Below are 25418 nucleotides of genomic sequence, written 5' to 3' on the forward strand. Positions count from 1 at the left end.
CTTCAGCCGCCTGAGGAAAAGAGTGTTCAATAGAACAGGCCCTCAAGTCTACCACCAAGCTCATGGTCTACAGGGCTGTAGTAAAACCCGCCCTCCTGTATAGCTCAGGGACATGGACAATGTACAGTAGACACCTCAAGACGCTGGAGATATATCACCAACGATGTCTCCGCAAGATCCTACAAATTCCCTGGGAGGACAGGCACAGCAACATCAGCGTCCTCGTCCAGGCTAATATCCCCAGCATTGAAGCACTGACCACACTCGATCAGCTCCGCTGGGCAGGCCACATGCCAGACACGAGACTCCCAAAGCAAGTGCTCTATCCTGAGCTCCTTCACGGCAAACGAGCCAAAGGTGGGCAGCGGAAACGTTACAAGGACACCCTCAAAGCCTCCCTGATAAAGTGCGACATCACCACTGACACCTGGGAGTCCCTGGCCAAAGACCGACCAAAGTGGAGAAAGTGCATTCGGGAGGGCGCTGAGCACCTCGAGTCTCAACGCCAAGAGCATGCCAAAATCAAGCGCAGGCAGCGGAAAGAGCGCGTGGCAAACCAGTCCCACCCACTCCTTCCCTCAATGACTATCTGCCCCACCTGTGACAGAGTCTGTGGCTCTCGTATTGGACTGTTCAGCCACCAAAGAACTCACTTCAGGAGTGGAAGCAAGTCTTCCTCGATTCCGAGGGACTGCCTATGATGATGATGGCCTCCAGTCATCTTGAACCCCTTGCCACTGGATTAAGATCTCGCTCAGCTAAGCCCGTGTGGTTGCCGGTGTGCAACGATCACCCCACGTTAAAAGAACTCACGCACAGGCATCTTCCACTCCTCTAACATGAAGTTTTGGACGTGGAACGTCAGGACCTTCGTGGACAACCCCAACAGCGACAGGCCGGAACGCTACACCGCCATAGTTGCCCGGGAACTTAGACGCTTTGATAACGACATCACCGCACTAAGCGAGACCCGGCGGGCAGGAAAAGAGCAGCTCAAAGAACAAAGTGGAGGTTATACCTTCTTCTGGAAAGGGAAACCAGAGGAAGAACGCCGCCTCCACGGAGTTGGCTTTGCCATCAAAAACGAGCTGGTTGACCGCCTGAAAGACTCCCGCTGCGGGGCTAACGAACGCCTCATGACTCTTCGACTCACCCTATCCCGGAACCAGTGCGCCACAGTCATCAGTGCGTACGCCCCAACACTCGATGCAACAGATGAGGCCAAAGAGGGTTTTTACTCAAACCTCGAAAAATCCCTGTCCTGCGTCCCCGCGTGCGACAAACTGATCCTCCTCGGTGACTTCAACGCCAGGGTCGGCAAGGACACAGACCTCTGGTGGGGTGTGATTGGCAGAGAGGGGATAGGGAAAGACAACTCCAGCGGTAACCTACTCCTGACAAAATGTCTAGAGCACGAACTTGCCATCACCAACACCTTGTTCCGCCAGAGGGACAAATACAAGGCACCGTGGCAACACCCTCGCTCCAAGCACTGGCACCTGCTCGACTATGTCATCGTCCGAGCCAGGGATCGCAAGGATGTGTGCATCACCTGCGCCATGACAGGAGCTGACAACTGCTGGATGGATCACCGCCTAATCTGATCCATCATCAACATCAACATTGCCCCAAAGCGGAGGGGCCAGCAGAAGCAGTGCCGCAAAAAAGTCAATGCCGGGGCACTTAAAGACCCAGCTAAGAGAGCCCTATACAGTCAGTGCCTCACAGCTAACCTGGCGTGCCTTGATGACCCTGAGATGCAGAATGCCCACAGCACTTGGTCTGCCCTCCAGGCCTCCATAACCAGTGTCTGCAATGAGATGCTCGGTCACTCAACCAGGAAACACCAGGACTGGTTTGATGAGAATGATCAGGAGATCCAAGAGCTAATAGATCGCAAACGCAGGGCATTTCTGAGCCTTAAACAGCAACCCAACTCGGGAACAGCAAAGCAGCATTACAGACAGCTCAAGGCTGAAGTCCAACAAAAAACCCGGGACCTAAAGAACAGCTGGTGGATGGAATAAGCAGCTGGCCGACAGCCATGATGTACAAGGATTCTTCATCGTAGTCAAGGCCACCTACTGGCCAAACACCCAAGGCCCCTCCCCACTGCTGGCCAAGAACGGGGAAACACTCATCAAGGACACCGAGGCAGTCAGGGCCCGCTGGAAGGAGCACTTCGAAGATCTCCTCAATCGAGATTTTGCCTTTGACTCGAGTGTTCTCGACTTCATCCCACAGCATGCTACCCACCACCACCTCAGTGAGACCCCAACACTGCACGAGGTAGAAAAAGCCATAAGACAGCTTAAAAACAAGGCTACGGGTGCGGATGGAATCCCTGCTGAGGCACTGAAGCATGGGGGAGAGGCATTACTGGCGCAAATATACGACCTCATCTCTCTCATCTGGAGGGAGGAGAGCATGCCGGGGGATCTCAGAGATGCAGTGATCGTGACCATCTTTAAAAAAGGGGACAAGTCCGACTGGGCAACTACAGAGGAATCTCCCTGCTATCAGCCACTGGGAAAGTCGTCGCTAGAGTCGTCCTCAACCGTCTTCTTCCCATGTCCGAGGAACTCTGCCCGGAGTCGCAGTGCGAATTTCGTCTCCTATGGGGCACAACGGACATGATTTTTGCAGCGCGACAGCTGCAGGAAAAATGCAGGGAGCAGCGCCAGCCCTTATACATGGCCTTCTTCGACCTTACAAAGGCCTTTGACACCGTCAACCGCGAGGGTCCATGGAGCGTCCTCCTCCGTTTCGGATGCCCCCAAAAGTTCATCACCATCCTCCGACTGCTCCACGATGACATGCAGGCCGTGATCCTTACCAACGGATCCATCACAGACCCAATCTACATCCGGACTGGGGTCAAACAGGGCTGCGTCATCGCCCCAACCCTCTTCTCAATCTTTCTTGCCACCATGCTCCACCTCACAGTTGACAAACTCCCCGCTGGAGTGGAACTAAACTACAGAACCAGTAGGAACCTGCTCAACCTGCGTCGTCTCCAGGCCAGGAACATGACCACCCCAACCTCTGTCGTCGAGCTACAGTACGCGGACGACGCCTGCATCTGCGCACACACAGAGGCTGAACTCCAGGACATAGTTGAGGTATTTACTGAGGCGTACAAAAGCATGGACCTTACGCTAAACATCCGTAAGACAAAGGTCCTCCACCAGCTTGTCCTCGCCGCACAGCACTGCCCCCCAGTCATCAAGATCCACTTCCCATATCTCGGGAGCCTCCTATCAACAAGAGCATGAATCGACGACGAGATCCAACACCGCCTCCAGTGCGCCAGTGCAGCCTTCGGCCGCCTGAGGAAAAGAGTGTTTGAAGACCAGGCCCTCAAATCTGCCACCAAGCTCATGGTCTACAGGGCTGTAGTAATATCCGCCCTCCTGTATGGCTCAGAAACATGGACCATGTACAGTAGACACCTCAAGTCGCTGGAGAAATATCACCAACGATGTCTCCGCAAGATCTTACAAATCCCCTGGGAAGACAGATGCACCAACATTAGCGTCCTCGACCAGGCTAACATCCCCAGCATTGAAGCACTGACCACACTTGATCAGCTCTGCTGGGCAGGCCACATAGTTCGCATGCCAGGCACGAGATTCCCAAAGCAAGTGATCTACGCGGAGCTCCTTCACGATAAACGAGCTAAAGGTGGGCAACGGAAACGTTACAAGGACAGCCTCAAAGCCTCCCTGATAAAGTGCAACATTCCCACTGACTGCTGGGAGTCCCTGGCCAAAGACCGCCCTAAGTGGAGGAAGTGCATCCAGGAGGGCGCTGAGCACCTCGAGTCTCAACGCCGAGAGCATGCAGAAATCAAGCGCAATCAGTGGAAGGAGCGAGCGGCAAACCAGTCCCACCCACCCCGTTCCTGAACGACTATCTGTCCGACCTGTGACAGGGACTGTGGTTCTCGTATTGGACTGTTCAGCCACCTAAGAACTCACTTCAGGAGTGGAAGCAAGTCTTCCTTGATTTCGAGGGACTGCCTTGGATGATGATATACAGAGTGTTAAGATACACAGAGAGTGTCAATATACACAGAGAGTCAATATGCACAGAGTGTCAATATACACAGGGAGATTTAATATACACAGAGAGTCAATATACACAGAGAGAGTCAATATAGACAAAGATTGTCAATATACACAGAGCGAGTCAATATACACAGAATGAGTCAATATGTACAGAGGATATCAATATACAGAGAATGAGTCAATATACACAGAGGGTGTCAATATACACAGAAAGCGTCAATATACACAGAGGGCGTCAATATAGAGTGTCTATATAGAGAGAGAGAGTCAATATACGCAGAGAGAGTCAATATACACAGGGAGTGTCAATATACACAGAGAGTCTACACAGATGAGTCAATATGCACAAAGAGTATCAATATACAGAGAGAGTGTCAATATACACAGAGAGCGTCAATATACACAGAGAGTTAATATACACAGAGTGCGTCAATATACACAGAGAGCGTCAATATACAGAGAAAGTCAACATACCCCAGCTATTTATAATATACATTAATGATTTAGATGAAGGAATTGAATGTAATATCTCCAAGTTTGCAGATGACACTGAGCTGGGTAACAGTGTGAGCTGTGAGGAGGATGTTAAGAGGCTGCAGAGTGACTTGGACAGGTTCGGTGAGTGGGCAAATGCATGGTAGATGCAGTCTAATGTAGATAAATGTGAGATTATCCACTTTGGTGGCAAAAACAGGAAGGCAGAATATTATCTGAATGGTGACAGATTAGGAAAAGGGGAGGTGCAATGAGACATGGGTGTCATGGTACATCAGTCATTGAAAGTTGGCATGCAGGTACAGCAGGCAGTGAAGAAGGCAAATGGCATGTTGGCTTTCTTAGCGAGAGGATTTGAGTATAAGAGCAGGGAGGGCTTACTGCAGTTGTACAGGGCCTTGGTGAGGCCACACCTTGAATATTGTGTACAGTTTTGGTCTCCTAATCTGAGGAAGGACATTCTTGCTATTGAGGGAGTGCAGCGAAGGTTCACCAGACTGATTCCTGGGATGGCAGGACTGACATATGAAGAAAGACTGGATCGACTAGGTTTATATCCACTGGAGTTTAGAAGAATGAGAGGGGATCTCATAGAAACATATAAAATTCTGACAGGATTGGACAGGTTAGATGCAGGAAGAATGTTCCCGATGTTGGGGAAGTCCAGAACCAGGGGTCACAGTCTAAGGGTAAGGGGTAAGCCATTTAGGACCGAGATGAGGAGAAACTTCTTCACTCAGAGAATTGTTAACCTGTGGAATTCTCTATCATAGAAAGTTGTTGAGGCCAGTTCGTTAGATATATTCAAAAGGGAGTTAGATGTGGCCCTTACGGCTAAAGGGATCAAGGGGTATGGAGAGAAAGCAGGAATAGGGTACTAAAGTTGCAAAAATGATCAGCCATGATCATATTGAACGGTGCTGCAGGCTCGAAGGGCCGAATGGCTTACTCCTGCACCTATTTTCGATGTTTCTAAGCACAGAGAATCAATATACACAGAGTTTGTCAATATACAGAGTGTCAATATACAGAGAAAGAGTCAATATAAAGTGTGTCAATATACACAGTGTCAATATACAGAGTGTGCCAATATACACAGTGTCAATATACACAGAGAATCAATATACACTCCCTCAGTACTGCCCCTCCGACAGTGTGGCGCTCCTAAATACTGCCCCTCCGACAGTGCAGCACTCCCTCAGTACTGCCCCTCCGACAGTGCAGCACTCCGTCAGCACTGCCCCTCCGACAGTGTGGCGCTCCCTCAGTGCTGTCCCTCCGACAGTGCAGCACTCCCTCATTACTGCCGATCCGACAGTGCAGCGCTCCCTTTGTATTGTCCCTCCGACAGTGCAGCACTCCCTCAGTGCTGCACTGTGGGAGTGTCAGCCTGGATTATGGGCTCGAGCCCCTGGAGTGGGACTTGAACCCACAATCTTCTGACTCTGAGGTGAGAGAGTGCTCCCCACTGAGGCTCAGCTGACACTGTTCTTCTCTGCCGCGGTGGTAATCTGGCGAATCATCTGTCGGAGCGGATCACCCGCCGGTTATAGACCCGGCCTTTATTGAACCGCCTGATTTCCATTCCACAGAAATTGACAGAAAACAAAAATCTAGCCAATTTCATTATCCAATTTAATTGGAGGCAGTAACCGAGAGAAGCAAGAGCTTGTGCAGGATTTCACAAACCACACCAACCATTCTTTATAATGTCGACTGGGGGGGGCTGAATGTTCGGACAAAGACAATTAAACTGAAAACAAATTGTTGAGCAATCTCGAAAGGCCACCCACTGAGCCGCTCCCACATGGATTATTAACAAGGTGAATTTAGAGATGAGGAATTGTACCGAGTCGGAAAGACCTAAAGGGCAGGCAACCGCTCAAACTATCTGGTCACTTCGACCCACGAGCAGGGCCGAAGAGAACAGTCACACCGAGGAGAGCCTTGCTCCGAATATCAGTCAATCTGACAACACGGAACGGAGCCATTCGGCCCGCCCGAATCTCCATGGCCAAAATCATTATAATAAGTTCCGCGCCCCCCTGCTTCGTGTTTGGGGGTGGAATAAGGCAGCTGGACCAGCAGAGCAGAGGATGGGCACCTCTGGTGGGGAGAGGAGGCAGGGAAGGAGCTCAAGGGGGGGGAACTCGAGGTGGGTGCTCGGAGGGGAGGGGGGGGGCACGGTGATCGGGGGGGCGGAGCTTCGGGGGGGGGGAAGCTCGAGGGGGAGGGAGCTCGGGGGTGGGGAGGGGGGGGAACTCAAGGTAGGAACTCGAGGTGGGTGCTCGGAGGGGAGGGGGGGGCACGGTGATCGGGGGGGCGGAGCTTGGGGGGGGGGAAAGCTCGAGGGGGAGGGAGCTCGGGGGTGGGGAGGGGGGGAACTCAAGGTAGGAACTCGAGGTGGGTGCTCGGAGGAGGGGGTGGGGCCGGGGTGGGGATCGGGTGGGGGGAGCTTGCGGGGGGGCATCTCCAGGGGAGGGGGGTTCAGGGAGGAGCTCGGGGTTGGGGGGAGCTCAGGGGCAGCAGAAGCGGAGGACAGGGTGTGGAGTGTGATCGATCAGCCCCTGGAGGGGGCACGATTTATATTTCAAACTACCCGCCATTGCAAATCTCGATCTGGTAACAATCCTTTATTGGGACGGCAGTGACTCGTGTCACATGATGAGCCCATATTTGAGTAGCCGTATTGAGCAGCCTATCAACTCCGGTGACAAACTGCGGAAACAGCGAGTGGCACTGGAGGCCTGGAACGGTGGTCCGCTGACTAATTCTGAGCCCCTGCGGACCCCGAGCTCCCTCCCCCGCCACCCCCAACCCGCCCCCCCCCCTCCCCCCTCAATATCAGGTGGAACGGGAGTGTCCCACCCCTGCTCTCCATCCTGTGTCGCCCACTGCAACGGGCATACCTGATATTGGGCGAGGAAGAAGATCAGGATCACTGCCGTGGTCTGCCCCATTACACCCCACTTTCACCCCCCCAATTAGCCTCTTTACCCCACCTCCCGCCGATCGGCTGAACAGGCTGTAGGCATTCTCCAGGGCCGGATGGGCCTGGGACAAACTGATCCACATGGGCCCATAGTTATCTTTGCTCATTACATTACATGTATGATTCTGATTCTGAGTATGGAAACACAGGCCAGTATATTCAACAATGAAAGCATATATTCTGTATCAAGTCGGTATATATTCCAGTTCTGGTAACATTGCAATACTAGTTTCCTGCACATATATGCACATTACTCTCAATAATATGTGAAATAAAACTTGTTTTTCCTCTCTCATTTTCTATTCTATTTAGCATATTTGGGAGGCCTTATATTTTTTTTCCTACATTTATTTGGTGGGCCTGGAGCTGCAGCTCCATCTGCCCCGCGGTTAATCCGCCCCCCCTGGTTAATCGGCCCCATGGTTAATCCACCCCCCTGGTTAATCGGCCCCATGGTTAATCCACCCCGCGGTTAATCTGTCTCATGGTTAACCCGCTCCGCGGTTAATCGGTCCCATGGTTAATCGGCCTCGCGGTTAATCGGCCCCATGGTTAATCGGCCCCATGGTTAATCCGCCCCATGGTTAATCCGCCCCATGGTTAATCCGCCTCACAGTTAATCGGCACCATGGTTAACCCGGCCCGCGGTTAATCGGCCCCATGGTTAATCCGCCCCCCTGGTTAATCGGCCCCATGGTTAATCGGCCCCATGGTTAATCCGCCCCCCTGGTTAATCGGCCCCATGGTTAACCTGCCCCACGGTTAATCGGCCTCATGGTTAACCCACCCTGCAGTTAATCGGCCCCATGGTTAGAAACATAGAAAATAGGTGCAGGAGTAGGCCATTCGGCCCTTCGAGCCTGCACCGCCATTCAATGAGTTCATGGCTGAACATGCAACTTCAGTACCCCATTCCTGCTTTCTCGCCATACCCCTTGATCCCCCTAGTAGTAAGGATTACATCTAACTCCTTTTTGAATATATTTAGTGAATTGGCCTCAACAACTTTCTGTGGTAGAGAATTCCACAGGTTCACCACTCTCTGGGTGAAGAAGTTTCTCTTCATCTCGGCCCTAAATGGCTTACCCCTTATCCTTAGACTGTGACCCCTGGTTCTGGACTTCCCCAACATTGGGAACATTCTTCCTGCATCTAACCTGTCTAACCCCGTCAGAATTTTAAACGTTTCTATGAGGTCCCCTCTCATTCTTCTGAACTCCAGTGAATACAAGCCCAGTTGGTCCAGTCTTTCTTGATAGGTCAGTCCCGCCATCTCGGGAATCAATCTGGTGAACCTTCGCTGCACCCCCTCAATAGCAAGAATGTCCTTCCTCAGGTTAGGAGACCAAAACTGTACACAATACTCCAGGTGTGGCCTCACCAAGGCTCTGTACAACTGTAGCAACACCTCCCTGCCCCTGTACTCAAATCCCCTCGCTATGAAGGCCAACATGCCATTTGCTTTCTTAACCGCCTGCTGTACCTGCATGCCAACCTTCAATGACTGATGTACGATGACACCCAGGTCTCGTTGCACTTCCCCTTTTCCTAATCTGTCACCATTCAGATAATAGTCTGTCTCTCTGTTTTTACCACCAAAGTGGATAACCTCACATTTATCCACATTATACTTCATCTGCCATGCATTTGCCCACTCACCTAACCTATCCAAGTTTACCCGCCCCGCGGTTAATCTGCCCCATGGTTAACCCGCCCCGCGGTTAATCTGCCCCATGGTTAACCCACCCCGCGGTTAATCGGCCCCATGGTTAATCCGCCCCGCGGTTAATCGGCCCCATGGTTAATCCGCCCCGCGGTTAATCGGCCCCATGGTTAATCCGCCCCATGGTTAATTGGCCCCATGGTTAGTCCGCCTCGCAGTTAATCGGCCCCATGGTTAGTCTGTCTCGCGGTTAATCGGCCCCATGGTTAGTCCGCCTCGCAGTTAATCGGCCCCATGGTTAGTCTGTCTCGCGGTTAATCGGCCCCATGGTTAGTCCGCCTCGCGGTTAATCGGCCCCATGGTTAGTCCGCCTCGCGGTTAATCGGCCCCATGGTTAATCTGCCCGCGGTTAATCCGCCCCGACATTCTCGTGTAAAGGATGTGATGAGTGGGAGATGGGCAGAGGAGGTGGGGAGGATTAGAGTGGGGGGGAAGTGTCAGTGTGGAAACAGTGTACAGCATCTCTCTCGTTCAGTTAGCAATGTGACCGCAATTTTACATTCAATAAAAATGTTAACGACCTCAGAAACAGCTGCTTATCAGTAACTCAAAGGATTGTGATGAAATTTGTAATGAGAGCAGTAAAGCTAAGCATTGACTCACTCCAGAAAACACAGCCCATATAAATACTCAGCACAGTTCCTGCACAAATGGAACAGAATTGTTTATATCACAACGCTCGGTTACCTGGAGACCACATACATCACAGCAAAGTCGCAAAGGATTCCAGCAATTACCACTCACTGAGTGGAGAGGCCACTCACATTACTAAATGCTTGAAAACCAAGTGGGAGGTAAATGTCCTAATAAAGCGTTTAATTAGTTGAACTACAGCCAGAATAATCCTAAAGTGACATCCATGTAGCACTGAATGCTCAGTGAGATTTGTTCAGGCTCCCTCTTCAAATATTTGATCACTTTAATCAGGTAATTTTCAACCATCTCCAGCTTTACTCCTTCACCCATTCTACAGTCAGGCAAAATATTAATTTCAAACGACAAGGCTCCCAATCATTTCAAAGCGTGCTGTACCTACCTTGGGAGTGTTTGATGGGACAGTGTAGAGGGAGCTTTACTCTGTATCTAACCCTGTGCTGTACCTGCCCTGGGAGTGTTTGATGGGACAGTGTAGAGGGAGCTTTACTCTGTATCTAACCCTGTGCTGTACCTGCCCTGGGAGTGTTTGATGGGACAGTGTAGAGGGAGCTTTACTCTGTATCTAACCCTGTGCTGTACCTACCCTGGGAGTGTTTGATGGGACAGTGTAGAGGGAGCTTTACTCTGTATCTAACCCTGTGCTGTACCTGCCCTGGGAGTGTTTGATGGGACAGTGTAGAGGGAGCTTTACTCTGTATCTAACCCCGTGCTCTACCTCCCTGGGAGTGTTTGATGGGACAGTGTAGAGGGAGCTTTACTCTGTATCTAACCCCGTGCTGTACCTGCCCTGGGAGTGTTTGATGGGGGCAGTGTAGAGGGAGCTTTACTCTGTATCTAACCCCATGCTGTACCTGCCCTGGGAGTGTTTGATGGGGCAGTGTAGAGGGAGCTTTACTCTGTATCTAACCCTGTGCTGTACCTGCCCTGGGAGCGTTTGATGGGACAGTGTAGAGGGAGCTTTACCCTGTATCTAACCCCGTAGCTTACTGATAATAAATCCACTGTCTGCTCGTTTTGAGTGAAAGAACATGAATAAATTCCCACGTGCCGGCATCACACATATGTTTTTGTTATCTGCACCGATTGGATTCCAACGTTCAGTGGAGGATGAATCAGTGAATTCAGCGGCTGCTTACCTGCCGAGGGCGAGCCTGGTATGGGGAGCTGCTCTCTAGGTCAGCCAGGATGCTGGTCAATGAGTCTATCTCTGCATCCAGGCTTGAACGCCTCTCCTCCAGTGTCTTCTTCCCACTCTGCAAAACAGGAGATCACCAAACCGTCAGTGTGCAATCAACTGTCTTCCCTGAGGCCCATCCACCTCGGTCTGAGACTGACTCCCCCCCCCGACATACCACCCCTCCCTCATCACCCCCCCCCCTTCCCTCGGTCTGACACTGACCCACCCTCCCTCCCCCCTCGGTCTGACACTGACCCCTTCCCCCCCAACCCTCGGCCTGAGACCGACCGCCCCCCTTCACCCACCCTCGGTCTGAACCCCCCCCCACCCCGGTCTGAGACTGACCCCCCCTTGGTCTGAACTTCCCCCCTCCCCCGGTCTGAGTCTGAGACTGACCCCCTCCCCACCCCCTCCTCCGGTCTGAGACTGACCCCTCCCTCCCCCCCTCGGTCTGAGACCGACCCCCATCACCCCCCCCCCCCCCTTCGCGGGAGGGGGTGCTGTTCCTGGGACCTCGGGTAGGCGGAGCACAGTACTCGCACCACCCACCTCAAACAGGAGCTGGGAGGACCCTCGGGGCAAATTTACGGGAAGTACACAGGGAGCTGAGGTTGAAGCGTGACAGGAAATGATGCATGAGGCAAGAGGAAGTAACTGGGCGATTACACAGGAAGTTGATGCGTGCATATTATTAAAATAGAAAGAGAAAGACATGCATGTCTATAGCCCCTTTCACAACCTCAGGATGTCCCAAAGTGCTTCACGGCCAATAAAGTACTTTTGAAGCATAGTCACTGTTCCAATGCAGGGAAACGTGGCAGCTAATTTGTGCGCAGCAAGATCCTACAAGCAGCAATGTGATCAATAAGCAAATGATCCCTTTTAGTGATGTTGGGTGAGGGGCAGATTTTGCCCCAGGACACCAGGGATAACCCCCCCCGCCCCCCACTCTTTTTTGACCAGTGCCATGAGTTCCTTTACACCCACCTGAGGGAGGCCAGACGGCTCCTCAGTTTAACGTCTCTTCGAAAAGACGGCAGACTCAGCACCGCACTGAATCGTCGGCCTGGGTTTTTGTGCTCAAGTCCCGGGAGTGGAACCCACAACCTTCTGACACAGAGGCGAGAGTGCTGCCCACTGAGCCACGGCTGACAATTAAGATAAATGTCTACATGTATTTTGTGCACAAAATGTTGAAAAGTGAGTCTCCCAGACAGTCCTGTCGGCAGAGTGGGTCCAGAGGTACATGATACATGATATAATCCTTTCACCACAAAGCACGCAGATATAGGTCCATCCCCTTTATCTATTTACGAGCAGTTAACTCTCGCTGGAGCAGTGAGCGCCCCAGCACTCTGAAGAATGCTTCCTCTTTGTTGTAATTTTTTAAAAGGGTAAATTAGAAATGTAACTAAAAGAGGGAAGTGAGAGAGGAGCTGGCACAGGTGGGGAGCTGAGGATGGTGACTGCAGTCAGCGGGCACAGTCAACTACCACAATTAATCAGCACGGAAAGCAAAACTTCAAATCAATCCAAACACCCCTCCACACTCACATACTGCACTTCATCCAGTTAGTCAGTCCCTGCACACACAACACACACCCATCAAACCTACACAGCTCCACTCATTCATTACAAATGGACTGAAAGAGCTCCCTGAAAAAAGTAATATTAAACGGTACGGGGAGTGAGGGGGAGAGTGAGATTAGATTGGGGAAGGATATTAAAGGGTACAGGGAGTGACGGGAGAATGGATTAGACTGGGTGGGATATTAAAGGGTACAGGGAGTGACGGGAGAATGGATTAGTCTGGGTGGGATATTAAAGGGTACGGGGAGTGAGGGGAGTGAGGGGAGAGTGGGATTAGACTGGGTGGGATATTAAAGGGTACGGGGAGTGACGGGAGAATGGATTAGACTGGGTGGGATATGAAAGGGTGCGGGGAGTGAGGGGAGAGTGGGGTTAGACTGGGTGGGATATTAAAGGGTACGGGGAGTGAGGGGAGAGTGGGATTACACTGGGTGGGATATTAAAGGGTGCGGGGAGTGAGAGGAGAGTGGGATTAGAGTGGGTGGGATATTAAAGGGTACGGGGAGTGAGGGAAGAGTGGGATTAGAGTGGGTGGGATATTAAAGGGTACGGGGAGTGAGGGGAGAGTGGGATTACACTGGGTGGGATATTAAAGGGTGCGGGGAGTGAGAGGAGAGTGGGATTAGAGTGGGTGGGATATTAAAGGGTACGGGGAGTGAGGGAAGAGTGGGATTAGAGTGGGTGGGATATTAAAGGGTACGGGGAGTGAGGGGAGAGTGGGATTAGAGTGGGTGGGATATTAAAGGGTACGGGGAGTGAGGGGGAGAGTGAGATTAGATTGGGGAAGGATATTAAAGGGTACAGGGAGTGAGGGGAGAGTGGATTAGACTGGGTGGGATATTAAAGGGTACGGGGAGTGAGGGGATAGTGGGATTAGACTGAGTGGGATATTAAAGGGTACGGGGAGTGAGGGGATAGTGGGATTAGACTGAGTGGGATATTAAAGGGTGCGGGGAGTGAGAGGAGAGTGGGATTAGAGTGGGTGGGATATTAAAGGGTACGGGGAGTGAGGGAAGAGTGGGATTAGAGTGGGTGGGATATTAAAGGGTACGGGGAGTGAGGGGAGAGTGGGATTAGAGTGGGTGGGATATTAAAGGGTACGGGGAGTGAGGGGGAGAGTGAGATTAGATTGGGGAAGGATATTAAAGGGTACAGGGAGTGAGGGGAGAGTGGATTAGACTGGGTGGGATATTAAAGGGTACGGGGAGTGAGGGGATAGTGGGATTAGACTGAGTGGGATATTAAAGGGTACGGGGAGTGAGGGAAGAGTGGGATTAGACTGAGTGGGATATTAAAGGGTGCGGGGAGTGAGAGGAGAGTGGGATTAGAGTGGGTGGGATATTAAAGGGTACGGGGAGTGAGGGAAGAGTGGGATTAGAGTGGGTGGGATATTAAAGGGTACGGGGAGTGAGGGGAGAGTGGGATTAGAGTGAGTGGGATATTAAAGGGTACGGGGAGTGAGGGGGAGAGTGAGATTAGATTGGGGAAGGATATTAAAGGGTACAGGGAGTGAGGGGAGAGTGGATTAGACTGGGTGGGATATTAAAGGGTACGGGGAGTGAGGGGATAGTGGGATTAGACTGAGTGGGATATTAAAGGGTACGGGGAGTGAGGGGATAGTGGGATTAGACTGAGTGGGATATTAAAGGGTGCGGGGAGTGAGGGGAGAATGGGATTAGAGTGGGTGGGATATTAAAGGATACGGGGAGTGAGGGGAGAGTGAATTAGACTGGGTGGGATATTAAAGGGTGCGGGGAGTGAGGGGGAGAGTGGGATTAGATTACTCCCATCGGCACCACTTACTGTCCGACATGACTCAATGTTTGCAGACTCACTGTGTGATTCCTCCCTGCAAATAACTATGGGGCAAAGAGCAGTGAACGTTACGTTAGGATTTACCCCTGAAGCTCTACTGCCTTTCCTCGCAGTTCATCCAACAAACGCCCACAGTAACTCAGAGAATTCTCAGTCCATCTGCTATCTTGATATCTCGATGCCTCTCAATGCTGCTGGGATTGTGGAGACACTGGCCCAGAGCCTGCCCATGGTGCTGCGATTGTGGAGACACTGGCCCAGTGAGAGCCTGCCCCTGGTGCTGGGATTGTGGAGACACTGGCCCAGTGAGAGCCTGCCCCTGGTGCTGGGATTGTGGAGACACTGGCCCAGTGAGAGCCTGCCCCTGGTGCTGGGATTGTGGAGACACTGTCCCAGTGAGAGCCTGCCCCTGGTGCTGGGATTGTGGAGACACTGGCCCAGTGAGAGCCTGCCCCTGGTGCTGGGATTGTGGAGACACTGGCCCAGTGAGAGCCTGCCCCTGGTGCTGGGATTGTGGAGACACTGGCCCAGTGAGAGCCTGCCCCTGGTGCTGGGATTGTGGAGACACTGGCCCAGTGAGAGCCTGCCCCTGGTGCTGGGATTGTGGAGACACTGGCCCAGTGAGAGCCTGCCCCTGGTGCTGGGATTGTGGAGACACTGGCCCAGTGAGAGCCTGCCCCTGGTGCTGGGATTGTGGAGACACTGGCCCAGTGAGAGCCTGCCCCTGGTGCTGGGATTGTGGAGACACTGGCCCAGTGAGAGCCTGCCCCTGCTGCTGGGATTGTGGAGACACTGGCCCAGTGAGAGCCTGCCCCTGGTGCTGGGATTGTGGAGACACTGGCCCAGTGAGAGCCTGCCCCTGGTGCTGGGATTGTGGAGACACTGGCCCAGTGAGAGCCTGCCCCTGGTGCTGGGATTGTGGAGACACTGGCCCAGTGAGAGCCTGCCCCTGGTGCTGGGATTGTGGAGACACTGGCCCAGTGAGAGCCTGCCCCTGGTGCTGGGATTGTGGAGACACTGGCCCAGTGAGAGCCTGCCCCTGGTGCTGGGATTGTGGAGACACTGGCCCAGTGAGAGCCTGCCCCTGGTGCTGGGATTGTGGAGACACTGGCCCAGTGAGAGCCTGCCCCTGGTGCTGGGATTGTGGAGACACTGGCCCAGTGAGAGCCTGCCCCTGGTGCTGGGATTGTGGAGACACTGGCCCAGTGAGAGCCTGCCCCTGGTGCTGGGATTGTGGAGACACTGGCCCAGTGAGAGCCTGCCCCTGGTGCTGGGATTGTGGAGACACTGGCCCAGTGAGAGCCTGCCCCTGGTGCTGGGATTGTGGAGACACTGGCCCAGTGAGAGCCTACCCCTGGTGCTGGGATTGTGGAGACACTGGCCCAGTGAGAGCCTGCCCCTGGTGCTGGGATTGTGGAGACACTGGCCCAGTGAGAGCCTGCCCCTGGTGCTGGGATTGTGGAGACACTGGCCCAGTGAGAGCCTGCCCCTGGTGCTGGGATTGTGGAGACACTGGCCCAGTGAGAGCCTGCCCATGGTGCTGGGATTGTGGAGACACTGGCCCAGTGAGAGCCTGCCCCTGGTGCTGGGATTGTGGAGACACTGGCCCAGTGAGAGCCTGCCCATGGTGCTGGGATTGTGGAGACACTGGCCCAGTGAGAGCCTGCCCCTGGTGCTGGGATTGTGGAGACACTGGCCCAGTGAGAGCCTGCCCCTGGTGCTGGGATTGTGGAGACACTGGCCCAGTGAGAGCCTGCCCCTGGTGCTGGGATTGTGGAGACACTGGCCCAGTGAGAGCCTGCCCCTGGTGCTGGGATTGTGGAGACACTGGCCCAGTGAGAGCCTGCCCCTGGTGCTGGGATTGTGGAGACACTGGCCCAGTGAGAGCCTGCCCATGGTGCTGGTTTAGCAGGCAGCGTGGGGCGGCATTCTCTGTGCCGCTGAATCAGCAACACTAGTATTAATTTTACCTCGAACTTTATTAAATGGCCTTCAAATAGACCAGACCTTGATTCCCTGTGGCTGGGCTTAATGCCCGGCCAGATACCAGAGGTGAGAGGCCGACAGCACAGTCTGTGTCTCCTAGGGTTCTTGTTATTAGGGCCAGGTAGGATGCTTCTAATGAATGAGAATGACAATGTAACAGCTGGAACAGAATCAAAAATAAGCTCTCGATGTTCAGATGAGAAAACGACTGAGCAACTAGCAAGCTGAAAGCAAGCCAGCTCTGTCCTGTCTCTGCTGTTGTGAGATCATCAAACAGCAAGAGCAAAGAGGAGTGCAGCAATAGGCTTGAACCGAGGCTTCTCCGGGAGCAGGCTTACTGAAAGGCAACTCACTAAATCAAATCCTAGAAACAAGCACTTCTGGACTAAGTACAACAACAGCAACTTGCATTTATATAGCACCTTTAACATAGTAAAATGTCACAGGAGCGTTATCAAACAAAAATTGTCACTCTGCCACATAAGGATACATTAGGTGGAGATTGGTTTTAAGGAGCGTCTTAAAAGCGGAGAGGTGGAGAGGTTTAGGGAGGGAATTCCAGAGCTGAGGGCAAGGCCGCCCATGGTGGGGTGAGGGGGATGGCGAGGCACCCAAAGTTAGAATTAGAGGAACGCCAGGAACTCGGAGTGTTGTAGCACTGGAGGAGGTTACAGAGATAGGGAGGGGCGAGGCCATGGAGGAGGATAGAGATAGGGAGGGGCGAGGCCATGGAGGAGGATAGAGATAGGGAGGGGCGAGACCATGGAGGAGGTTACAGAGATAGGGAGGGACGAGACCATGGAGGAGGACAGAGATAGGGAGGGGCGAGGCCATGGAGGAGGATAGAGATAGGGAGGGGCGAGACCATGGAGGAGGTTACAGAGATAGGGAGGGACGAGGCCATGGAGGAAGATAGAGATAGGGAGGGGCGAGGCTATGGAAAGGTATTAGACCATTGGCTGTGTGTCAGTAACAGATCTCCGAGCATGAAGCTGTGAAATTATTGAACACAGACAGACGTTCTCCGTCCCTTTCTCGCTACGTAAGCTTTGCCCCAAACAGCAATGTGATAATGACCAGATCATCTGTTTTAGTGATGTTGATTGAGGGATAAATATTGGCCCCAGGACACCGGGGAAACTCCCCTGCTCTTCTTCAAAGTAGTGCCATGGGACCTTTTACATCCACCTGTGGGAGCAAACGGGGCTTCGCTTTTAACATCTCATCTGAAAGACAGCACCTCCGACAGTGCAGCACTCCCTCAGTACTGCCCCTCCGACAGTGCAGCACTCCCTCAGTACTGCCCCTCCGACAGTGCGGCACTCCCTCAGTACTGCCCCTCTAACAGTGCGGCCCTCCCTTAGTACTGCCCCTTCGACAGTGCGGCGCTCCCTCAGTATTGCCCCTCCGACAGTGCGGCACTCCCTCAGTACTGCCCCTCCGACAGTGCGGCGCTCCCTCAGTACTGCCCCTCCGACAGTGCAGCGCTCCCTCAGTACTGCCCCTCCGACAGTGCGGCGCTCCCACAGTACTGCACTGGAGTGTGAGCCTGGATTTATGTGCTCAAGTCGCTGGAGTGTGATGTCCAAGGATATATCGTGTTTCTCGGTTCAGAACCTCAACAGTGCCCAAGATATCTCCACCTTCCTCCTGCAGCTGATCAGAAATGTAAAGGGCTTTCAAAGCGATCTTCCCCCAACAGGCAGGCAGGGGAACATTCACCCCGCGACACTACACCCATGTGTCACTGAATGTACTAAACATCGCAGGGAATGTTTGACCCAATTAATATAGTTTGACAACAGCTGTGCTTAGAAGAATTAAAGACTTGCATTCCTTTAGCACCTTTCATGATCTCGGGTCATCCCAAGCGCTTTACAGCCAATTAAATACTTTTGAGGTGTAGTCACTGTTGCAATGTGGGAAAGAGAAGGGACAGAGAGAGAAGGGATTGAGCATTATGGTGAGAGCGTAATTAGGGCGTCTGTACGAAAATGAGGGGTTTGGAATTTACAATTCTCCCAAATATCCACATAATGCACGATGAGATGGGTATTATTTAAACCAAAAGCAGGAAGCAGGTCGGAAAAAAGGAAACCAGAAAGAACTGGAAAAGGAGAGAGGGAGATTGAGAGCAAGCAGAGAGCTGGCAATATTACAGGGTGAGGTTCCGTGTTAAACCTCGTGCGGGAGCGGGAGTGGGGCAGCCAGTCTGATCCCACACAATTCTCCATTACATATATACACGGCAAAATCCCAAGGGAACAAAATCCCATGTTCAGGAGCTGTGATGGAAATTTCCTGTCTCACGAACAATACTCCCACTACCACAGGGAGCAGGATCCTGTTCCAAAACACAGTCCCTCCACCTACTGCTCAACCAGCAGCTTTTGGCAAATTCAATATTGTAAAAACTCTACTCCCAATGATCAAGTTTCAAAATGTTTTTATAGGAAATAATTTGGAGAGATTCACCAGTCAATCATCACAACCAGTTCCATCTGTACATCTCAACCGACACACTGGTACAAGGAGCAGCGTGACTCAACAGACCATAATACCACCATCACTGATCCCCTAACCCCACTGACCCCTAACCTCACTGACCTTTAACACCCCTAACCACACTATCGGCATCACTCCCCTGGTCATTAAAGCGTGATGTGTTATTGTTGGTGGTTGAGGTGATGGGCAGATTGGTGCAAGGCCTCACTAGTGCAGAGAGGGTACACAGCTGATCTCACCTTCTCATTTTTTATGATTATGGGGATGTGGGCGTCGCTGGCAAGGCCGGTATTTATTGCCCATTCCTAATTGCCCTTGAGAAGGTAGTGGTGAGCCGCCTTTTTGAACCGCTGCAGTCCGTGTGGTGAAGGTGCTCCCACAGTGCTGTTAGGGAGGGAGTTCCAGGAGTTTTTGGACTGTGTCATGACATGGTGGCAAGTATGAACAGACCAGCTTGCGCAGAGAGATGAGGGACTTCAGTTTTGTGGAGAGACCGGAGAAGCTGGGATCTTTTTTGAATTTGCAGGACTCATCATCATCATCATCATCATAGGCAGACCCTCGGAATCGAGGAAGACTTGCTTCCACTCCCAGTGAGTTCTCTGGTGGCTGAACGACCAATACGAGAGCCACAGACCCTGTCACAGGTGGGACAGACATTCGTCGAGGGAAGGGGGTGGGTGGGACTGGTTTGCCGCGCGCTCCTTCCGCTGCCTGCTCTTGACCTCTTCACGCTCTTTGCGTTGAGACTCGAAGAACTCAACGCCCTCCCGGATGCACTTTCTCCACCTCAGGCGGTCTTCGGCCAGGGTCTCCCAGGTGTCAGTGGTGATGTCACACTTTACCAGGGAGGCTTTGAGGGTGTCCTTGTAACGTTTCCGCTGCCCACCTTTGGCTCGTTTACCATGACGGAGCTCCGCATAGAGCATTTGCTTAGGGAGTCTCGTATCTGGCATGCGAACTATGTGGCCTGCCCAGCGAAGCTGATCGAGTGTGGTCAGTGCTTCATCAGTGTTAGCCTGGACGAGGACACTGATGTTGGTGCACCTGTCCTCCCAGGGAATTTGCAGGATCTTGCGGAGATATATCTCCAGCGACTTGAGGTGCCTTCTATACATGGTCCATGCCTCAGATCCATACAGGGGTGCGGGTATTACTACAGCCCTGTAGACCATGAGCTTGGTGGTAGATTTGAGGGCCAGGTCTTCAAACACTCTTTTCCTCAGACGGCCGAAGGCTGCACTGGAGGCGATGTTGAATCTCCGCATCAATGTCTGCCTTTGCAAGACTATGGGGAAAAAACAGGGGAGTGGGCAGCTCTGTCAATGGTTCCATATCGCACCCAGAATTCACATTCAATGAACTACTTTCGAAGTGTAGCCACTGCTGTTAGCGAGGGAAAGGAAGGTTGACAGAGATCCCAAAGAGACTGAGCATTCCACGTGTTTGCGGCAGTACAGCGATCCCTGAGGGACAATCGGTCTCATAGTCGTGCAGAGTTATCCCTCGCTGGCAACACACGGGTTCAGGGTGTGCAAGGACACAGAGTCAGATCCCGCGCTTACGGCAGAACTCGCTGGAATTTGCCTTCGAGTGCAGAAAAATACGCCAAAAACCCACAGCAGCCAATGCAATCTGCGTGTTGGAAATCCTGCTGGTGGAACAGGAATGTGAAGTAAATTGTCCGTAAAAGGATACAATTCTGCTTCAAACCCTTTTAGGGAGCAGACTCTGTTCCTGAGCAAGGAGCTGTATATATATTGGTGGTGAATGTAGAGGGTCCGTGACCTCTCCCCTCAATTAGTCCCATCTCCCTTTCCAATCACCAAACGCTGAACGGAATTATAGCCAGCTCTGTATTGTTGTGATCTAACCGTGCAGGTTCACACAGGAACTCCAGTCTGCAGTGAGACGTCAAGCGAACAGCGCGCTGGGAGCGAGTGATGTCCCTCGCTCAGGGACAATCTCGCTATACAGCTTTGTCAATGTTCTCCCTCCTGTTTTGAAGTTGCTAACTCATGTTCGGGTACAATTCTCTGCAATGACTCTCACTGTCCCCGTCAAACACTCCCAGGGCAGATACAGCACGGGTTAGATACAGAGTAAAGCTCCCTCTATACTGTCCCATCAAACACTCCCAGGGCAGGTACAGCACGGGTTAGATACAGAGTAAAGCTCCCTCTACACTGTCTCATCAAACACTCCCAGGGCAGGTACAGCACGGGTTAGATACAGAGTAAAGCTCCCTCTACACTGGCCCATCAAACACTCCCAGGGCAGGTACAGCACGGGTTAGATACAGAGTAAAGCTCCCTCTACACTGAGCCATCAAACACTCCCAGGGCAGGTACAGCACGGGTTAGATACAGAGTAAAGCTCCCTCTACACTGAGCCATCAAACACTCCCAGGGCAGGTACAGCACGGGTTAGATACAGAGTAAAGCTCCCTCTACACTGACCCATCAAACACTCCCAGGGCAGGTACAGCACGGGTTAGATACAGAGTAAAGCTCCCTCTACACTGAGCCATCAAACACTCCCAGGGCAGGTACAGCACGGGTTAGATACAGAGTAAAGCTCTCTCTACACAGCAGGGGGATTCCTGCACCACCAACTGGGGACCGCTTTGTTTTGGGACTAGCTGCAGCAGACTGGAGGAGACTGGGGGAAAGAGAAGGAGCCGACATTGAGGGGGAGGGGAGTTGTAGGCAGAGGGGGAGTGGGGCTCAGGTAGATAGAAAGAGGGGGGGCACAGAGCAGGGGCAGGAGGATGGAGGGGCAGGAAGTGAGTGTGTGGTCGGGTTTAAGACAAGAGTTTGTGTCATGTGGGAAGAGTTACAATATTGTCAGCTACACATTAGTGGCAGGTTTGAACACTGTGCTTTGCTGGAACACGATTAAATCTGCACCATTGTTGCAAATCATTCATCCCCTCTGTCTGCATTAGATTTTTACTGCACTTTAATTGGCCTCCAGGAGCCTTCAATTGGTGTCTGGCAGTCTGTGTGAACGAGCAGCATGGCGATGGAGAACAAGCTCAGGTCCTTACCCTGTCACTGGCTCAACACCGAGCCACACCACACCATCACTGAGAGCCACCAGCCGCAATTCTGTGCACTTCACTCCTGTGTCTTGTCGAGAGTCTCACAGTGACGGAAGGAAGTGGGGGGCCGGGGAGCGCACGGGAGGGATCCATGAGGAGGGGGTTGGGGGAAGGGGAGGGAGCCGGAGGGTGATTTGGGGGCGGGGGGCAGGTTGGGTTGGGGGAGGGGGCCTGAGGGTTATTTGGGGCGGGGGTGGGGGGGCAGGTAGGGCTGGGGGAGGGGGCCTGGAGGGTGATTTGGGGCGGGGGCAGGTTGGGTTGGGGAAGTTGGCCTGGATGGTTATTTCAGGGAGGGGCCGGGGCCAGGTTATGTTTGGGGGTGGTCCCCAACATAAGACCTGGGGGTGCGTGGAGAGTGGTCCCATCCAGGGAGATCCCACAGTCCCAATGAGACTCAATCCTGCCTCACAGTAAGAGGCTGCCATTTACCCAGCACCTGCTCCCAGGAGCACCTCGGACAGCTCCATGGACAGGTAAGCAGGAACTCCAGCCAAGCAAGAGTCGAGCCGATGCTCGTTGAGTATGTGCCTTGTTTGCCGGTGACAGGTACCACCAGTGCACTCTGAGCACAGCTACTCACCTGAGGCAAATCACAAGTCCATTTTTGAAATGCCGAAACAAGTCTATCAGTTTGTTGAAAGCGCTGCAAAGACCAAGGGCTATAATTGTGGGGGAGCCAAATTGCAAGTCACAGGCATTTTTCACTGACAGGGAGGTCCACCAATACTGCATGCAGCTCCACATTCTCAGCAGTGCCGGCTGTTGGGGTACCCCCTTACACCAGGTGTTGGGGTACCCCCTTACACCGGCTGTTGGGGTATCCCCTTACACCGGCTGTTGGGGTACCCCCTTATACCGACTGTTGGGGTATCCCCTTACACCGGCTGTTGGGGTACCCCCTTACACCATTTTCAGGACTTTGGAATTTTTTCTAAATCCCAGAGGCAATGAGTCATAATGGGGATGGGCCATAGACTGAAAGCCAGGCTGATTGGCTGAATATGGGTCGGACCGGGACTCCACCGCGTCTTGTCACAACATGTGCATCACCGCGCTCCCCCCCTTCATTTAAAGGGGAGAGATTCTGTTATTTTAAACCATCGGCCACTGGGCCACCAGGGAGGGTTTCGGCCGGGCCAGCGGTCTGGCACCCAAGAGGGGGTTGTGTGCCAGGCTGCCCGCTGGTGGCCCGGCTGAACCTGTGGGCACAGTCTTGCCGGCCGATCGGGAAGTGGGCCGGCAAAAGTTAATAGATGGCGGCCATGGCAGCGGGCCCTCCCCTTTAAGGGCCACTACGCTGCCGGGCCGCACTCAGTGTGGAGATGGTGCACCGACAGAAAAACCTGCCGGGAGCACCGCGTGGCGGGGGATCGACAGATCGAGCTGAATATAGATCGGTGAGTTTTTACTGTAATTAAAAGTGGCGGTGCACTAACTGATGACGCGCTTGTGGCGATCAGCAGCATTGGACGGGAACAGGTCCAGGCCAAAAAATCCCCCACCTGAATTTCGGTCGGGGCGGCCAGTTGACCCCAAAGTGGCGGCCATTCTATTTTGACAATTGGCCGCCGTAAATGGGCGTTAACGGGTTTCTCTGAGACCCTGAATTTTGGCCCCATGGAGTACAATAGCAAGGAAGTTATGATGAACCTGTATAAAAACACCGGTTTGGCCTCAACTGGAGTATTTTGTCCAATTCTGGGCACCACACTTTAGGAAGGATGTGACGGGCTTAGAGAGGGTGCAGAAAATATTGATGAAAATTATTCCAGGGATGAGGGGTTTCAGTTACGTGGATAGACTGGAGAAGCTGGGGATGCTCCCTTTAGAGCAGAGAAGGTTGAGAGGAGATTTGATCGAGGTGTACAAAATCATGAGGGGTCTGGACAGAGTAGAGAGAGAGAAACTGTTCCCAGTGGCGGAAGGGTCGAGAACCAGAGGACACAGATTTAAGGCGATTGGCAAAAGAACCAAAGGCGACACGAGGAAAAACCTTTTTACGCAGCGAGTGGTTGGGATCTGGAATGCACGGCCTGAGAGGGCGGTGGAGGCAGACTCAATCGTGGCTTTCAAAAGGGAGTTGGATAAGTACCTGAAGGAGAGAGATTTGCCGGGCTACGGGGAAAGGGCGGGTGAGTGGGACTGGCTGAAGTGCTCTTGCAGAGAGCCAGCACGGGCTCGACAGGCCGAATGGCCTCCTTCTGTGCTGTGACTATTCTATGATTCTATAACTATTCCGTACATGGCCCACAGCTTCACCCCTTTCCTCCCCGTTCCCCATCACTGCCAGTGGGAGACAGACACCACCGTCGGCCTCCTGCTGCGCTTAGTGCCGGAAGGAGCGCCTTACACCACAAAATCAACGCTCTGCCGATGTTAATTAGTGGCAGCGCCAAACTACCGGTGCTGCCTGCGCTCACTCGCCGGGCGGCCGTTAGCCTTGGGTCATTACCGGCAGGTTCCAGCGCACTGGAAATTTTAGCTGCAACAGTTTTTCCTGCGATAAAAGATCGAAAGAGAGAAGGCGACCAATTTAGATTGAACTACATCACAGAGAGCGGGACGTGCATGGAACGGGCTGGAGAGAAGACAACAACTGGAGAGCTGCCTGGCTGAGAGGGTGTGAGAGAGAGATTAGCTGATGGCAATATTCAAGCCATTGGATCAGCCGTATTATAAAGATAAGCAGAGTGCCCAACCATGATACGGGAATGGTCGCCAAGTACCACTGAGCCAAGGATTACACCAGTTCTGAAACTGCCTTTTCCCAGTCTTCATCTAATACCCAGAATTAACCTTTTCAATTCAACTTAATCTCTGGAAAATTTCAGGATTTCTGAATTTTTGTCATGGAAGAATCTTGGGTTTAGACTGGATGGGATATTAAAGGATGTGGGGAGTGAGGGGGAGTGTGGGATTAGACTGGGTGGGATATTAAACGGTGTGGGGAGTGAGGGAAGAGTGGGACTAGACTGCGTGGGATATTATAGGGTACAATGAGTGAGGGGAGAGTGGTATTAGACTGCGTAGGATATTAAAGGGAACAAGAAGTGAGGGGGAGAGTGGGATTAGACTGGGTGGGATATTAAAGGGTACGGGGAGTGAGGGGGAGAGTGGGGTTAGACTGGGTGGGATATCAAAGGGTACGGGGAGTGAGGGGGAGAGTGGGACTAGACTGCGTGGGATATTATAGGGTACAATGAGTGAGGGGAGAGTGGTATTAGACTGCGTAGGATATTAAAGGGAACAGGAAGTGAGGGGGAGAGTGGGATTAGACTGGGTGGGATATCAAAGGGTACGGGGAG

The 25418-nt window shown here is 52.7% G+C and overlaps 1 protein-coding gene across 6 annotated transcripts in view; it reads right to left on the reverse strand.

Moving 5' to 3' along the window:
- Nucleotides 1-25418, reverse strand: part of lpp (LIM domain containing preferred translocation partner in lipoma) — a 487813-nt gene that overhangs the window by 138550 nt on the left and 323845 nt on the right. For all 6 annotated transcript variants that reach the window (XM_070883830.1, XM_070883835.1, XM_070883832.1 and 3 more), the window contains one exon: nt 11074-11190. In XM_070883830.1, the coding sequence (XP_070739931.1) occupies nt 11074-11190 (117 nt within the window). The remainder of the gene's footprint in view (nt 1-11073; nt 11191-25418) is intronic.

Source organism: Pristiophorus japonicus, chromosome 6 (assembly GCF_044704955.1).
Source record: "Pristiophorus japonicus isolate sPriJap1 chromosome 6, sPriJap1.hap1, whole genome shotgun sequence".
Lineage (NCBI taxonomy): Eukaryota > Metazoa > Chordata > Chondrichthyes > Pristiophoridae > Pristiophorus > Pristiophorus japonicus.